This window comes from Somniosus microcephalus, chromosome 17 (genome assembly GCF_052327205.1).
Source record: "Somniosus microcephalus isolate GS21.2 chromosome 17, FLI_Smic_1.0, whole genome shotgun sequence".
NCBI lineage: Eukaryota > Metazoa > Chordata > Chondrichthyes > Squaliformes > Somniosidae > Somniosus > Somniosus microcephalus.
The window spans coordinates 3,292,121-3,310,127 of record NC_141003.1 but is presented as its reverse complement, the minus strand read 5'-3'; the positions used below and the strand labels follow the sequence as shown (position 1 = coordinate 3,310,127).

The 18,007-nt window shown below is 50.5% G+C and overlaps 1 protein-coding gene across 1 annotated transcript in view; it reads right to left on the bottom strand.

The window, feature by feature from the left end:
- The window catches only part of LOC147105449 (G protein-coupled receptor kinase 6-like), a 134,478-nt gene that overhangs the window by 8,733 nt on the left and 107,738 nt on the right, over positions 1 to 18,007 (bottom strand). Inside the window, exons 7-8 of the mRNA XM_086010905.1 lie at positions 12,418 to 12,555; positions 2,501 to 2,638 (exon numbers count right to left, since the gene is read on the bottom strand). Coding sequence (XP_085867031.1) covers positions 2,501 to 2,638; positions 12,418 to 12,555 — 276 coding nt within the window. The remainder of the gene's footprint in view (positions 1 to 2,500; positions 2,639 to 12,417; positions 12,556 to 18,007) is intronic.

Below are 18,007 nucleotides of genomic sequence, written 5' to 3'. Positions count from 1 at the left end.
CTGTGGGACTGAGGGTGAGGAGTGTAAATGCTGTGGGACTGAGGTGAGGAGTGTGTAAATGCTGTGGGACTGAGGGTGAGGAGTGTAAATGCTGTGGGACTGAGGGTGGGGAGTGTAAATGCTGAGGGACTGAGGGTGAGGTGTGTAAATGCTGTGGGACTGAGGGTGAGGAGTGTGTAAATGCTGTGAGACTGAGGGTGGGGAGTGTAAATGCTGTGGGACTGAGGGTGGGGAGTGTAAATGCTGTGGGACTGAGGGTGGGGAGTGTAAATGCTGTGGGACTGAGGGTGAGGAGTGTAAATGCTGTGGGACTGAGGGTGAGGAGGCTGAGGGACTGAGGGTGGGGAGTGTAAATGCTGTGGGACTGAGGGTGGGGAGTGTGTAAATGCTGTGGGACTGAGGGTGGGGAGTGTAAATGCTGTGGGACTGAGGGTGGGGAGTGTAAATGCTGTGGGACTGAGGGTGGGGAGTGTAAATGCTGTGGGACTGAGGGTGGGGAGTGTAAATGCTGTGGGACTGAGGGTGGGGAGTGTAAATGCTGTGGGACTGAGGGTGAGGAGTGTAAATGCTGTGGGACTGAGGGTGAGGAGTGTAAATGCTGTGGGACTGAGGGTGAGGAGTGTAAATGCTGTGGGACTGAGGGTGGGGAGTGTAAATGCTGTGGGACTGAGGGTGAGGAGTGTGTAAATGCTGTGGGACTGAGGGTGAGGAGTGTAAATGCTGTGGGACTGAGGTGAGGAGTGTGTAAATGCTGTGGGACTGAGGGTGAGGAGTGTAAATGCTGTGGGACTGAGGGTGGGGAGTGTAAATGCTGAGGGACTGAGGGTGAGGTGTGTAAATGCTGTGGGACTGAGGGTGAGGAGTGTGTAAATGCTGTGAGACTGAGGGTGGGGAGTGTAAATGCTGTGGGACTGAGGGTGGGGAGTGTAAATGCTGTGGGACTGAGGGTGGGGAGTGTAAATGCTGTGGGACTGAGGGTGAGGAGTGTAAATGCTGTGGGACTGAGGGTGAGGAGGCTGAGGGACTGAGGGTGGGGAGTGTAAATGCTGTGGGACTGAGGGTGGGGAGTGTAAATGCTGTGGGACTGAGGGTGGGGAGTGTAAATGCTGTGGGACTGAGGGTGAGGAGTGTAAATGCTGTGGGACTGAGGGTGAGGAGGCTGTGGGACTGAGGGTGAGGAGTGTGTAAATGCTGTGAGACTGAGGGTGGGGAGTGTAAATGCTGTGGGACTGAGGGTGGGGAGTGTAAATGCTGTGGGACTGAGGGTGGGGAGTGTAAATGCTGTGGGACTGAGGGTGAGGAGTGTAAATGCTGAGGGACTGAGCGTGAGGAGTGTAAATGCTGTGGGACTGAGGGTGGGGAGTGTGTAAATGCTGTGGGACTGAGGGTGAGGAGTGTAAATGCTGTGGGACTGAGGGTGAGGAGTGTAAATGCTGTGGGACTGAGGGTGGGGAGTGTAAATGCTGTGGGACTGAGGGTGGGGAGTGTAAATGCTGAGGGACTGAGGGTGAGGTGTGTAAATGCTGTGAGACTGAGGGTGAGGAGTGTGTAAATGCTGTGAGACTGAGGGTGGGGAGTGTAAATGCTGTGAGACTGAGGGTGGGGAGTGTAAATGCTGTGAGACTGAGGGTGGGGAGTGTAAATGCTGTGGGACTGAGGGTGGGGAGTGTAAATGCTGTGAGACTGAGGGTGAGGAGTGTGTAAATGCTGTGGGACTGAGGGTGGGGAGTGTAAATGCTGTGGGACTGAGGGTGAGGAGTGTAAATGCTGTGAGACTGAGGGTGAGGAGTGTGTAAATGCTGTGAGACTGAGGGTGGGGAGTGTAAATGCTGTGGGACTGAGGGTGGGGAGTGTAATTGCTGTGGGACTGAGGGTGGGGAGTGTAATTGCTGTGGGACTGAGGGTGGGGAGTGTAAATGCTGTGGGACTGAGGGTGGGGAGTGTAATTGCTGTGGGACTGAGGGTGGGGAGTGTAAATGCTGTGGGACTGAGGGTGGGGAGTGTAAATGCTGTGGGACTGAGGGTGGGGAGTGTAATTGCTGTGGGACTGAGGGTGGGGAGTGTAAATGCTGTGGGACTGAGGGTGGGGAGTGTAATTGCTGTGGGACTGAGGGTGGGGAGTGTAATTGCTGTGGGACTGAGGGTGGGGAGTGTAAATGCTGTGGGACTGAGGGTGGGGAGTGTAATTGCTGTGGGACTGAGGGTGGGGAGTGTAAATGCTGTGGGACTGAGGGTGGGGAGTGTAAATGCTGTGGGACTGAGGGTGGGGAGTGTAATTGCTGTGGGACTGAGGGTGGGGAGTGTAAATGCTGTGTGACTGAGGGTGGGGAGTGTAAATGCTGTGGGACTGAGGGTGGGGGTGACTGTCTAATATGAGGGGGTTCGAGTGTTGCGTTGTGCTCACTGTAGACACTAGGGAGCGAGGACACTGGATTCTGAGATGAGCTGTGACTGAACACTCGGGCTAGACATTGCCAAGGTGGCACTGGACTTTAGTTACCTCATTCTGCCAGGGGATGGAGACAGACCCCGTGGCAAATCTGGCGTAAAAGACATTGTCCGCAGGCTCCAGTTGCACCCCTTTCACTGTGGAGAACTGCTCAATATCCAGCACATCCTTGCAGTAAATTGCTTGTGGCTGGAGAAAGACAGATTGAATGTCCGTGAACTGCTAATACAAGGGCAGAGTTATACCAGCCCAGATTGATAGAATAGCACCGTAAGATCTGTGTTTGGGTCTCATGTCATAGGACAGCGGCAGCGACGAGAGGATAGAGAGCGGCCCGAGAGCGGAGCTGAATTAAAGCAGCGGCAGCGGCGAGAGGATAAAGAGCGGCCCGAGAGTGGACCTGAATTAAAGCAGCGGCAGCGGTGGGAGGATAAAGAGCGGCCCGAGAGTGGACCTGAATTAAAGCAGCGGCAGCGGCGAGAGGATAAAGAGCGGCCCGAGAGTGGACCTGAATTAAAGCAGCGGCAGCGGCGAGAGGATAAAGAGCGGCCCGAGAGTGGACCTGAATTAAAGCAGCGGCAGCGGCGAGAGGATAAAGAGCGGCCCGAGAGTGGACCTGAATTAAAGCCGCGGCAGAGGCGAGAGGATAAAGAGCGGCCCGAGAGTGGAGCTGAATTAAAGCAGCGGCAGCGGCGAGAGGATAAAGAGCGGCCCGAGAGCGGAGCTGAATTAAAGCAGCGGCAGCGGCGAGAGGATAAAGAGCGGCCCGAGAGCGGAGCTGAATTAAAGCAGCGGCAGCGGCGAGAGGATAAAGAGCGGCCCGAGAGCGGAGCTGAATTAAAGCAGCGGCAGCGGCGAGAGGATAAAGAGCGGCCCGAGAGTGGACCTGAATTAAAGCAGCGGCAGCGGCGAGAGGATAAAGAGCGGCCCGAGAGTGGACCTGAATTAAAGCAGCGGCAGCGGCGAGAGGATAAAGAGCGGCCCGAGAGTGGACCTGAATTAAAGCAGCGGCAGCAGTGAGGCACCGATTCACAAACATTGAAGAGTGACGTCACAGGAGAGCAGGTAGGTGATTGGTTGGTGAGTGTTACAGCTCGTTTTTGCTCTCTCTGTTAGGGAAGGGGTTTAAATTAAGAGCTGAGAAATTGTAACTTGCTAGTACTTATTAAATTAATAACTTAAACTAAATAAAATAATCAAACAATAAAACTAAAATATCGATTGAATAAAAGCTTTTAACTAATTAATTAATAAATAAAACAAGGTTAGAGATGGCAGGGCAAGTGGTGTGTCGTAACTGCAACATAGTCACAGAGTTATACAGCACAGAAAGAGGCCCTTCGGCCTATCGTGTCGGCGCCGGCCATCAAGCCCTGTCTAATCTAATCCCATTTTCCAGCACTTGGTCCGTAGCCTTGTATGCTATGGCGTTTCAAGTGCTCATCCAAATGCTTCTTGAATGTTGTGAGGGTTCCTGCCTCTACCACCCTTTCAGGCAGTGAGTTCCAGATTCCAACCACCCTCTGGGTGAAAAGGTTTTTCCTCAAATCCCCTCTAAACCTCCTGCCCCTTACCTTGAAACTATGCCCCCTGGTTATTGACCCCTCTACTAAGGGGAAAAGTTCCTTTCTATCTACCCTATCTACGCCCCTCATAATTTTGTACACCTCAATCAGGTCCCCCCTCAGCCTTCTCTGCTCCAAGGAAAACAACCCCAGCCTGTCCAGTCTCTCTTCATAGCTGAAGCGCTCCAGCCCAGGTAACATCCTGGTGAATCTCCTCTGCACCTTCTCCAAAGCAATCACATCCTTCCTATAGTGTGGTGACCAGAATTGCACACAGTATTCCAGCTGTGGCCTAACTAGCATTTTGTACAGCTCCATCATAAGCTTATAATTCTATGCCTCGGCTAATGAAGGCAAGTATCCCATATGCCTTCTTAACCACCTTATCTACCTGTCCTGCTGCCTTCAGGGATCTATGTACATGCACACAAAGGTCCCTCTGATCCTCTGTCCTTCCTAGGGTCCTACCATTCATTGTGTATTCCCTTGCCTTGTTAGTCCTCCCAAAATGTATCACCTCACACTTTTCAGGGTTAAATTCCATTTGCCACTGTTCTGCCCATCTAACCAACCCATCTATATCGTCCTGTAGCCTGAGGCTTCCCTCCTCGCTATTTACCACCCCACCAATTTACGTGTCATCTGCGAACTTACTGATCATACCTCCTACATTCATATCTAAATCATTAATGTACGCTACAAACAGCAAAGGACCCAGCACCGATCCCTGCGGTACACCACTGGACACAGGCTTCCAGTCACAAAAACAACCTTCGGCCATCACCCTCTGCCTCCTACCACTAAGCCAATTTTGGATCCAATGTGCTCTTACCTTCTTGTCCCATGCAGAACTTTGTCAAAAGCCTTACTGAAGTCCATGTAGACTACATCAACTGCACTACCCTCATCCACACACCTAGTCACCCCCTCGATTAATTCAATCAAATTGGTTAGACATGATCTCCCCCTGACAAAGCTATGCTGACTATCCTTGATTAATCCTTGCCTCTCCAAGTGGAGACTAATTCTGTCCCTCAGAATTTTTTCCAATAATTTCCCTACCACTGATGTTAGGCTCACTGGCCTGTAATTCCCTGGTTTATCCCTACTACCCTTCTTGAATAATGGTACTACGTTAGCTGTTCTCCAGTCCTCTGGCACCTCCCCTGTGGCCAGAGAGGTTCTGAAAATTTGTGTCAGAGCCCCTGCAATCTCCTCCCTTGCCTCACACAGCAGCCTGGGATACATCTCATCTGGGCCTGGGGATTTATCCACTTTTAAGCCCGCTAAAACCGCTAGTACCTCCTCCCTCTCAATGCTAATTTGTTCAAGTATATCACAATCCCCCTGCCTGATTTCTATGTCCACATCGTCCTTCTCCATAGTGAACACAGATGCAAAATATTCATTTAAGACCTCACCTACATCTGCCGGCTCTACACACAGATTGCCACTTTGGTCTCTATTGGGCCCTCTCTTTCCCTGGTTATCCTCTTGCCCTTAATATACAGATAAAACACCATGGGATTTTCCTTTATTTTGCCCGCCAATGTTTTTTCATGCCCCCTCTTCGCTCTCCTAATTTCTTTTTTAAGTACCCCCCTGCACTTTCTATACTCCTCTAGGGCTTCCACTGTTTTTAGTCCTTTGTATCTGCTGAAAGCCTCCCTTTTTTCCCTAATCTATTCTTGTATATCCCTTGACATCCAGGGTTCCCTGGACTTGTTGGTTCCACCCTTGACCTTTACAGGAACATGTTGGTGTTGTAGTCTCTCTATTTCCTTTCTGACTTGCTCTCGAGTCAGTACAAAGAAGGTTCACTCGGTTAATCCCGGGGATGAGGGGATGGACATATGAGGAGAGGTTGAGTAGATTGGGACTCTACTCATTGGAGTTCAGAAGAATGAGAGGCGATCTTATTGAAACATATAAGATTGTGAAGGGGTTGGATCGGGTGGATGCGGGGAGGATGTTCCCGATGATGGGTGAAACTAGAACTAGGGGGCATAGTCTTAGAATAAGGGGCTGCTCTTTCAAAACTGAGATGAGGAGGAACTACTTCACTCAGAGGGTGGTAGGTCCATGGAATATGCTGCCCCAAAAAGCTGTAGAAGCTACATCATTACATAAATTTAAAACAGAAATAGACAGTTTCCTCGAAGTAAAGGGAATAAAGGGTTACGGGGAACGGGCAGGAATTTGGACATGAGTCTAGGTTCGGATCGGTCATGGCCCTGTGGGTAGCGGAGCGGGCCCAGGGGCCATGTAGCCTGATCCTGCTCCTATTTCGTGTGTCTAATTCTGTTAGATTCAGGAGATGGTTCAGTGATAGTAGATTGGCGGTTAGGATCAGATCAGCCATGATCTTATTGAATGGCGGAGCAGGCTCGAGGGGCCGATTGGCCTACTCCTGCTCCTATTTCTTATGTTCTTATGAATGACTCCCACTGCTCTGATGTGGACTTTCCTACATGTAGCTGATCCCAGTCCACTTTGGCCAGATCCTGCCTTATCATATTAAAATCGTCCTTCTCCCAATTTAGAACCTTTATTTCTGGTCCATCTTTGTCCTTTTCCATGACTACCTTAAATCTCACCAAATCATGGTCACTGTCACCAAAATGCTCTCCTACTGACACTTCTACCACTTGCCCGGTTACATTCTCTAGAATTAGGTCCAGTACCGCCCCCTCTCTTGTAGGACTTTCTACATGCTGGCTCAAAAAGCTCTCCTGGATGCACTTTAAAAATTCCGCACCCTCTAAGCCTTTCACATGTGAGAGTTTGTGCAGAGCATCGCGATCCTGAGCATCTACATCTGCAGTAAGTGTCTGCAACTCGAGGGACTTCGGCTCAGAATTGTTGAGCTGGAGTCCGAGCTGCAGACATTGCGATGCATCAGGGAGGGGGAGAGTTACCTGGACACTTTGTTCCAGGAGGCACCCTTTAGGTTAAGTAGTACTTTAGAGTTCGTCAGTGGTCAGGGATAGGAGGGTGTGACCACGAGTCAGGAAAGTATGGGGACCCAGGATGTAGTGATGGAGGAGCCTCAGCCTTGGACCTTGTCCAACAGGTACAAGGTACTTGCTACCTCTTCCTCGGGCGACCGAAGGCGGTGTTGGACTTCGTCATCGACGTCTGCCCTTGTTGACAGTAGGCTCCTGAGGTATGAAAAGTGGTCCACATTGTCCAAGGCCTTGTGGATTTTGATAATCGGGGGGCAGTACTGTGTGGCAGGGGCAGGTTGGTAGAGGACCTTTGTCTTACGGATGCATCGAAGCTTTGACCACGCTCGATCAGCTCCGATGGACGGGTCACATTGTCCGCACGCCCGATACAAGACTCCCAAAACAAGCGCTCTACTCGGAGCTCCGACATGGCAAGAGAGCCCCAGGTGGGCAGAGGAAATGCTTCAAGGACACCCTCAAAGTTTCCTTGAAAAAGTGCAACATCCCCACCGACACCTGGGAATCCCTGGCCCAAGACTACACAAAGTGGAGGAGAAGCATCCGGGAAGGCGCCGAACACCTCGAGTCTCTTTGCCGGGAGCAAGCGCAAGCAGCGCAAGTCAAGCCAATCACCCCACCCAGCAGCCCCTTCAACCACCGTCTGCCCCACCTGTGACAGAGACTGTAGGTCCCGCATTGGACTCATCAGTCACCTGAGAACTCATTTTTAATGTGGAAACAAGTCATCCTCAGGTCCGAGGGACTGCCTCAGAAGGAAGAAGACTTGCTACCTGTATGGATGAGGAAAAGGACTGCAGGGAGGATGGGCAAACTGACCACGGCACTGTGGTACAGGGGGTGATCCAAGTCGGGGGAGAAGGAAGGAATGTGGTAGTGGTAGGGGACAGTATAGTCAGGGGGATAGATACTGTTCTCTGCAGCTGCGAAAGAGAGTCCCGAAGGCTCTGTTGCCTGGTGCCAGGGTTAAGGATATTTCCTCGCGGCCAGAGAAGAACTTGGAGTGGGAAGGGGTGGATCCAGTTGGCGTGGGCCATTTAGGAACCAATGACATAGGTAGAACTAAGAATGAGGTTCTGCTGAGGGCGTTTGAGGAGCGAGGGTCTAAATTAATAAGCAGAACCTCAAGGGTAATAATCTCGGGATTGCTACCTGAGCCACATGCAAATTGACATTGGGTTAAACAGATCAGAGAGTTAAATGCATGGCTCAAAGAGTGGTGTGGGAAGAAGGGGTTTCAATTCATGGGACACTGTACTGGGAAAAGAGGGAGCTGTTCCTTTGGGACGGGTTACACTTAAACCGGGCTGGGACCAGCATCCTGGCGAATCAAATAACTAGGGCTGTAGATAGGGCTTTAAATTAAAAAAGGGGGTGGAGGGGTCAGGTGAAGGGAAATTTGGAAATCTAAACAGAAAGGACAAGGCAATACAGCAGTGTAGCGATTTGGATAAAAGTAAGCAGAGTGTGACAGGAAGGGACAGAGGCCTAGAAATTCAGTGGGCTGTGCCACCCGCTAGCGCCCTAAGAGGGCACTTAGTGGGTTTTGCGCCACTGGCCATGCCTCCCACTAAATTTAGCGGGACGCTAATGGCGGCGTTAGCTGTTAGCGCTGCACTGCTACCGATGACGTCATCGGTGTGCGCAGTGCCCTGCTACCGCCCCGATCGCGAAATTTAGTAGCGCCCCCTGCTTTAACGCCGGTCGCAATTTGCGACCGGTTCAGGGGGGCCTACCCACGGCGGTAGAGGCGCTGAGGTGCGGTGCGGCCATTTTATTTGCTGGCCGCCTGCCAGCACCTCTCCGCGCTGCCGTCCCCGGGCTCCTGAGCCCTCCCCCGCGGAGTGCCGGCTGTGTCCCAAGAGCTCGGCATTTCTCCTCGGTGCCGGGCTCTTTTGCCGGCACTCGCGCTCTTCGAGCGCGCTGCAGCAGGCCCCTCCCCTTTAAGAAGGGGAGGAAGGCCTGCAGTACCACAGCGCGCTGTGCCGCAGCGTGGCGCTGTGGCACGTTGCGCTGCGATCTTCAGTTGCAGCGCCCCAAGAGGGATGCGGGGCGCCTCGAGTAGCGCCGCGCTTCCCTCTGGGGCGCTGAAAGTGAATTTGCGGCGGGCGGCCGCGACTACTTCCGGGGCGGTACTTCCGGCGCCCTAGCGAGGCTGGCGCCCCAAATGGGGCGCCACAGAATTTCTAGGCCAGAGAGTTTAACGGTAGCAGTGCAGCACAGAATCAGGTCAAAGCAGGGAATAATGGTAAAAAAATTAAATTAAAGGCTCTATCTGAATGCATGAAGCATTCGTAACAAGATAGACGAACCAGTGGCACAATAGAGATGAATGGGTTTGATCTAATAGCCATTACAGAGACGTGGTTGCAAGGTGACCAAGGTTGGGAACTAAATGTTCCAAGGTACTTGACGTTTCGAAAAGACAGGCAGAATGGAAAGGGAGGGGGAGCAGCCCTGACAATAAAGGATGACGTAAGGACAGTAGAGAGAAAGGATCTCGGCTCGGAAGATGAAGAAGTAGAATCAGTATGAGTGGAGATAAGGAATAACAAGGGGCAAAAAACACTGGTGGGAGTAGTATATAGGCCCCCTAACAGTAGCTATACCGTTGGACAGAATATTAATCAAGAAATAGTAGGAGCTTGTAACAAAGGTAACGCAATAATCGTGGGGGACTTTAATCTTCATATAGACTGAACAAATCAAATTGGCAAAGGTAGTCTGGAGGACGAGTTCATGGAATGCATTTGGGACAGTTTCCTAGAACAATACGTCATGGAATCAACCAGGGAACAGGCTATTTTAGATCTTGTATTGTGTAATGAGACAGGGTTAATTAGCAATCTCATGGTAAAGGATCTTCTGGGGCAGAGTGATCATAATATTTTGCATTAAGTTTGAGAGTGACTTGCCCAAGTCCGAAACTAGAGTTTTAAACTTAAATAAAGCCAATTACAGGGGTATGAGGGGCGGGTTGGCTAAAGTAGATTGGGAAAAATAGATTAAATGGTACAGTGGTAGATAAGCAGTGGCTAGCATTTAAAGAAATATTTCATAGTTCTCAACAAAAATACATTCCATTGAGAAACAAAAACTCCACGGGAAACGTGATCCAACCGTGGCTAACTAAAGAAGTTAAGGATAGCATTAGATTGAAAGAAGCAGCTTATAATGTTACGAAGAATAATAGTAAGCCTGAGGATTGGGCGAGTTTCAGAAACCAGCAAAGGATGACCAAAAAATTGATAAAAAGGGAAAAAATAGAATGAGAGAAAACTAGCAAGAAATATAAAAGCAGATTGTAAGAGCTTCTACAAGTATGTAAAAAGGAAGAGATTAGCAAAAGTAAATGTTGGTCCCTTAGAGGCTGAGACAGGAGAAATTATTATGGGGAATAAGGAAATGGCAGAAATGTTAAACAAATATTTTGTATCTGTCTTCACAGTAGAAGAAACAAAAAGCATACCAAAAATGGTGTCTAATGAGGGTGAGGAACTTAACGTAATTAATATAAGTAGAGGAAAAGTACTAGAGAAACTAATGGGACTAAAAGCCGACAAATCCCCTGGACCTGACGGCCTACACCCTAGGGTTCTAAAAGAGGTGTCTGCAGAGATAGTGGATGCATTGGTTGTGATTTTCCAAAATTCCCTAGATTCTAGAACGGTCCCAACGGATTGGAATGTCACAAATGTAACACCGCTATTCAAGAAAGGAGGGGGAGAGAAAACAGGGAACTACAGGCCAGTTAGCCTGACATCAGTCGTTGGGAAAATGCTGGAATCCATTGTTAAGGAAGTGGTAACAGGGCACTTAGAAAATCATAACATGATTAGGCAGAGTCAACATGGTTTTATGAAAGGGAAATCGTGTTTGACAAATTTATTAGAGTTTTTCGAGGATGTAACTAGCAGGGTAGATAAAGGGTAACCAGTGGATGTAGTATATTTGGATTTCCAAAAGGCATTCGATAAGGTGCCACATAAAAGGTTATTACACAAGATTAGGGCTCATGGGGTTGGGGGTAATATAGTAGCATGGATAGAGGATTGGTTAACGGACAGAAAACAGAGTAGGGATAAACTGATCTTTTTCAGGTTGGCAGGCTGTAACTAGTGGGGTGCCACAAGGATCAGTGTTGGGGCCTCGGCTATTTACAATCTATATTAATGACCTAGATGAAGGGACCGAGTGTAATGTATCCAAGTTTGCTGACGATACAAAGCTAGGTGGGACAGTAAGCTGTGAGGAGGATGCAAAGGGATATAGACAGGCTAAAGCAAGTGGGCAAGAACATGGCAGATGGAATATAATGTGGAGAAATGTGAAGTTATCCACTTTGGTAGGAAAAATAGAAAAGCAGAATATTTCTTAAATGGTGAGACCCTCTGCCCGCCTCCCCACTCCCACCCAACTCTTCACCTTCTCCCCACTCCCACCCAACTCTTCACCTTCTCCCCACTCCCACCCAACTCTTCACCTTCGCCCCACTCCCACCCAACTCTTCACCTTCTCCCCACTCCCACCCAACTCTTCACCTTCTCCCCACTCCCACCCAACTCTTCACCTTCTCCCCACTCCCACCCAACTCTTCACCTTCTCCCCACTCCCACCCAACTCTTCACCTTCTCCCCACTCCCATCCAACTCTTCACCTTCTCCCCACTCCCACCCAACTCTTCACCTTCGCCCCACTCCCACCCAACTCTTCACCTTCTCCCCACTCCCACCCAACTCTTCACCTTCGCCCCACTCCCACCCAACTCTTCACCTTCTCCCCACTCCCACCCAACTCTTCACCTTCTCCCCACTCCCACCCAACTCTTCACCTTCTCCCCACTCCCACCCAACTCTTCACCTTCTCCCCACTCCCACCCAACTCTTCACCTTCGCCCCACTCCCACCCAACTCTTCACCTTCTCCCCACTCCCACCCAACTCTTCACCTTCTCCCCACTCAACTCTTCACCTTCTCCCCACTCCCACCCAACTCTTCACCTTCTCCCCACTCCCACCCAACTCTTCACCTTCTCCCCTCAACTCTTCACCTTCTCCCCACTCCCACCCAACTCTTCACCTTCTCCCCACTCCCACCCAACTCTTCACCTTCTCCCCACTCCCACCCAACTCTTCACCTTCTCCCCACTCCCACCCAACTCTTCACCTTCTCCCCACTCCCACCCAACTCTTCACCTTCTCCCCACTCCCACCCAACTCTTCACCTTCTCCCCACTCCCACCCAACTCTTCACCTCCTCTCCACTTCCACCCAACTCTTCACCTTCTCCCCACTCCCACCCAACTCCACGCTCTCTGCCCGCGTAACTCAGGGCTCGCTCACTGCCCCTGTCCCAGCAGAGTTTACCTTCTCCAACACCTTACCTCCTTACACACAAGGGTCACCAACCAGAGTATGTAAACTGGTCTCTGCACTTACATCAGGTATGAATGATGGCTCCACCATGCCTGCTTCCAAACGTTTGAAGTTAATGTTTTGAAATAAGGGGTGTTCCTTTATCTCGCAGGATCCTCTCCCACAGCAGCCCAATCGTTCCTGTGGGTTTTTATTCAGTAACTGTGGAAACAGCGAGTGATGCCTTCACACAAACTCTTTTCAAATCTCCCCCACCACCACCAACCCGACACACACCAACAAACCCACACCAAACATACATAAGAACATAAGAAATAGGAGCAGGTCGGCCATTTGGCCCCTCGAGCCTGCTCCGCCATTTAATGAGCTCATGGCTGATCTGATTTTGGGCTCAGCTCCACTTCCCTGCCCGCTCCCCATAACCCTTCACTCCCTTATTGTTCAAAAATCTGTCTATCTCCCCTTAAATATATTCAATGACCCAGCCTCCACAGCTCTCTGGGGCAGAGAATTCCACAGATTTACAACCCTCAGAGAAGAAAGATGTAGGGGTTACGGGGATCGGGTGGGATATGTGTCGGTGCAGGCTCGATGGGCCGAAATGGCCTCTATCTGCACTGTGGGGATTCTGTGATTCTGTGAAGAAATTCCTCCTCATCTCTGTTTTAAATCGGCGAGCCCTTATTCTGAAACTATGCCCTATAGTTCTAGATTCCCCCATGAGGGGAAACATCTTCTCTGCATCTACCTTGTCGAGCCCCCTCAGTATCTTATCTGTTTCAATAAGATCACCTCATATTCTTCTAAACTCCAGTGAGTATAGGCCCAACTAGCTAATCACAATCTATATCAATGATTTGGATGAGGGGACTAAATGTAACATTTCCAAATTTGCTGATGATACAAAGCTAGGTGGCAGTGTCAGTTGTGAAGAGGATGTGAAGAGGCTTCAAGGGGATCTCGACAGGCTCAGTGAGTGGGCGAGAACATGACAGATGGAATATAATGTGGATAAATGTGAAGTTATCCACTTTGGTAGAAAAAACAGAAAGGCAGAGTATTTCCTAAATGGTGAAAGATTGGGGAATGCAGATGCTCAAAGGGATCTGGGTGTCCTTGTACATGAGTCACTGAAAGTGAATGTGCAGGTGCAGCAAGCCATTAGGAAGGCAAATGGTATGCTGGCCTTCATTACAAGAGGATTTGAGTACAGGAGTAAAGAAGTCTTACTCCAATTATATAGGGCCTTGGTGAGACCACACCTGGAGTACTGTGTACACTTTTGGTCTCCTTACCGATGGAAGGATGTACTTGCCATAGAGGGAGTGCAACGAAGGTTCACGAGATTGATTCCTGGGATGGTGGGACTGTCGTATGAGAAGAGATTGAGTAAACGAGGCCTGTATTCTCTTGAATTCAGAAGAATGAGAGGGGATCTCATTGAAGCATACAAAATTATTACAGGGCTTGATGCTGGGAGAATGTTTCCCTTGGCTGGAGAGTCTAAAACCAGGGGCCACAGCCTCAGAATAAAGGATTGGTGAATCTTTGGAATTCTCTACTCCAGAGGGCTGTGGAGGCTCAGTCATTGGGTATATTCAAAACAGAAGTCGATAGATTTCTGACTAGTAAAGGCATCAAGGGATATGACGATAGAGACGGTGAATGGAGTTGAGGCAGAAGATCAGCCATGATCTCACTGAATGGTGGAGCAGGCTCGAGGGGCCAAATGGCCTACTCCTGTCCCTATTTTTTATGTTCTTAAGTCAACACCTTCATCTCAGGAATCAACCTCATGAACCTTCTCTGAACTGCCTCCACTGGAAGTATATCCCTCCTTAAACAAGGAGACCAAAACTGTACGCAGTACTCCAGGTGTGGTCTCACCAATACCCTGTACAGTTGTAGCAGGACTTCTCTGCTTTTATAACCCCTTGCATTAAAGGCCAACATTCCATTTGCCTTCCTGATTACTTGCTGTACCTGTAGTGTATGTACCTTTAAGAGCCCCTGTGTACTGTAATACCGGTAGTGACCACTCAGGTATATAAGTCTGTATAGCGTCTTGTATCTTTTAGTTCACCTCCAGACTTTGTTCAGTGAACACCTGTTAAACCAACTCCTGCATTCTGTGTCTCCATTAACACACGGATACAACAGTGGCGACGAATTGGAAACGGACTTACCTGCAATTCGGCAGCACCTCAAGGAGATCGATTCCTCAGACAAAGGTCGAAGAAGAAAAAAAAAACAAAAAAAAAAACTATGCTTTCACCAGCTAGCCAGGCTGGTGGCAGGTACTGCACTAATCCTTCCTGGGCGGCGGGCTGGGGCTCGATCGGGTGGCTCTGCAGCGGTGCCGAGCAGCGAATCGGAAGGCGGAGGCAAACAGAGATGGAGGGTGCAGCACTTGGGAGACGGCCGGCGCTGCAAAGCAGGTCGGCGTTCGGACCAAGCAGAGGGAGGGAAAAGTCCCAGAGAGTCCGGCGGGAACGAGTCTCCAACTATTAAAAATATCTGTGTAAATAAAAACCGCAGAGAACAGCGTTGTCAACAGCGGCAGCAGCGGGAAAGCGTGGGAGGCGCCATTTTTTCTCGGCAGGGAAGAAAGGAAAGCGCGGGAGGCGCCATTTTTGATTTTCAGGATGCCTAAGACTGGCAATATTACTGCTTTCGATAGTGATATAGAGGATTGGACCACATGTGGAAAGAGTGGAGGTATATTGCACAGCGAATGAAGTAGAGGATGATAAAAAGGCATCGGTACTTCTAAATCTGATGGGCGCAAGGACATACGGGCTGTTACGAAACTTAATCACTCCAGCCAAACCGATGGACAAGAATTTTAAGGAGATTGTTGATACCCTACAGGAGCACTTAAACCCAACACCGCTGCTGATAGCGGAACGATTCAAATTCTTCAGGAGGAATCAGCACAAGAATGAAAGTAACGCTGATTACCTCATCGAATTAAGAAAGCCGTCAAAGCACTGCCAATTCAGGGCAGGACTGGCAGATTCTCTACGAGACAAATTCGTCTGCGGTCTCCTAAGTGAAGGAACACAGAAAAGGCTACTTTCTGAGAAAGATTTGACACTGGACAAGGCTTTCAGTGTGGCTGTATCATACGAAGCAGCAGCAAGAGGAGCTGCAGAGATACAGCAAAAGCCACAGGACTTCGGCACCCATGAAATGACACGGGGTTTCGAGAGATGTTATCGCTGCGGCAGATCCACCCATGACCAGAGGGATTGCTGGTTCAAGGACAAAGCATGCAGGCAATGCGGAAAGATGGGACACATTGCACGTGTATGCCGATCTGGAAACAAAAAATCCACTGACAGAAAAAAAATCAATAAGGAAAAGTACAGAAAGGTACAAATGATGACGGACAGTAGCTACGAAGACCAGAAGAGCGATAGCGACTCCGGAAACAAGAGACTAAGCTGTCTCAAATTACATAATGTAATTGCCAAAGAAGATTACCAGACCATTTGGGTTACCCTCTGATATACCTATCAATTCCTCCAATAAAAGGCGAAGAGTTACGAAGGTGACTAAAGGTTTTTATTGACTAAATAACAGAGCCCACTCTCGTGGGTGATCCGATCCAAGCAGGAGGAATACCAGCCAGTCGCTCACCTTTATACCTGGCCTGGTGGGTGGAGCCAAGGCGGAGTCGGCAGTGGTCATCCCAGGTATAGCAGTGTGGCAAGAGGCGACCTCGTACCATGATACAATAGTGGTCAGTGATACAGTTATAACGAACAGTGGTGAACAGTGCTAACTACTAACAGTGATACGATAGTGAACGTGGTTTACCACATTCACCCCTTGTTTAGAATTAAGTCCGGCGGGGTGAAGTGTACTACCAATTCTGGTAGGTCAGTCTGTCCGGAGGCTTCGTAAGCCTCTCCGATCGCCGCAGCGGTGGTGTTGCCTTATCCGGTGCTGGTGCCTTATCCGGTGTTGATGCTGGTGTTTGCGTGGTCGGCGAGGGCTCGTGGGGTTCCGGCATGCCGTCTACCTGGGCTGGGGTTGGGGGGGGTGGTGGCGGTGTTTCCGGATCGGCTGAGGGTGCGAGGTCTCGTAGGGAGACAGTGTCCTCCCGCCCGTCTGGGTACGCCACGTAGGCGTACTGGGGGTTGGCGTGCAGGAGGTTCACCCTCTCGACCAGGGGGTCCGTTTTATGGGCCCTCACGTGTTTCCGCAGCCAGACCGGCCCCGGGGCGGTCAGCCAGGTTGGTAGAGTGGTTCCCGTAGTCGACTTCCTGGGGAAAACGAACATTCGTTCATGGGGGGGTGGTGTTAGTGGCCGTGCAAAGTAATGACCGGATGGAGTGCAGCGCTGTCGGGAGGACTTCTTGCCAGCGGGAGGTTCGGAGGCCCTTAGACTTTAAGGCTGAGGACGGCCTTCCATACCGCCGCGTTCTCTCTTTCCACCTGACCGTTACCTCTGGGGTTGTAGCTGGTGGTCCTGCTTGCTGCAATACCTCTCTCTAGGAGGAATTGCCGGAGTTCCTCGCTCATGAAGGAGGAGCCCCGGTCGCTGTGTATATAGTTCGGGAACCCGAACAAGGCGAAGAGGGCATTCAGGCACTTAATGACCGTGCTACTGGTCATGTCGGGGCAGGGGAAGGCAAAGGGGAAACGGGAGTACTCATCAACGATGTTGAGGAAGTACACATTACGGTCAGAGGACGGGAGGGGCCCCTTAAAGTCGATGCTCAGGCGCTCGAAGGGGCGGGTGGCCTTGATCAGGCTTGCTCGGTCCGGCCTATAGAAGTGCGGTTTGCACTCCGCACAGGTCTGGCAGTTCCTGGTCATGGTCCTGACCTCCTCGATGGAGTAGGTCAGGTTGCGGGCCTTAATGAAATGGTAGAGTCTGGTGACTCCGGGGTGGCAGAGCTGGTCGTGGAGGGTCTGAAGCCTATCGATATGCGCGCTGGCGCATGTCATTCGTGAAAGGGCATCAGGGGATTCGTTCAGCTTGCCTGGCCGGTACAAGATCTCATAATCGTAGGTGGAGAGCTCGATTCTCCATCTCAAAATCTTGTCATTCTTGATTTTGCCCTTCAGCTTGTTATTAAACATGAAAGCCACCGAACGCTGGTCGGTGAGGAGGGTAAATCGTTTGCCTGCCAGGTAGTGCCTCCAGCGCCGTACTGCCTCCACGATCGCCTGGGCCTCTTTCTCGACCGACGAATGTCGGATCTCGGGGCCCTGTAGGGTCCTTGAGAAGAAGGCCACTGGCCTCCCCTCCTGGTTTAGGGTGGCGGCTAAGGCGAAGTCAGATGCGTCGCTCTCCACCTGGAAGGGGATGGACTCGTCCACTGCGTGCATCGTGGCCTTGGCTATGTCTCCCTTAATGAGGGAGAAGGCCGCGCACGCCTCCTCCGTGAGGGGGAAGGAAGTGGCTTTCAGGAGGGGTCTGGCTTTGTCCGCGTAATTGGGTACCCATTGGGCATAGTAGGCGAAAAGCCCCAGGGTTCTCCTAAGTGCTTTAGGGCAGTGGGGGAGGGGTAGCTCCATGAGGGGGCGCATTCTTTCTGGGTCGGGGCCGATGATTCCGTTCTCCACTACGCAGCCGAGGATGGCAAGGCGCGTGGTGTTAAACACGCATTTCTCCTTATTGTAGGTGAGGTTCAGCCGT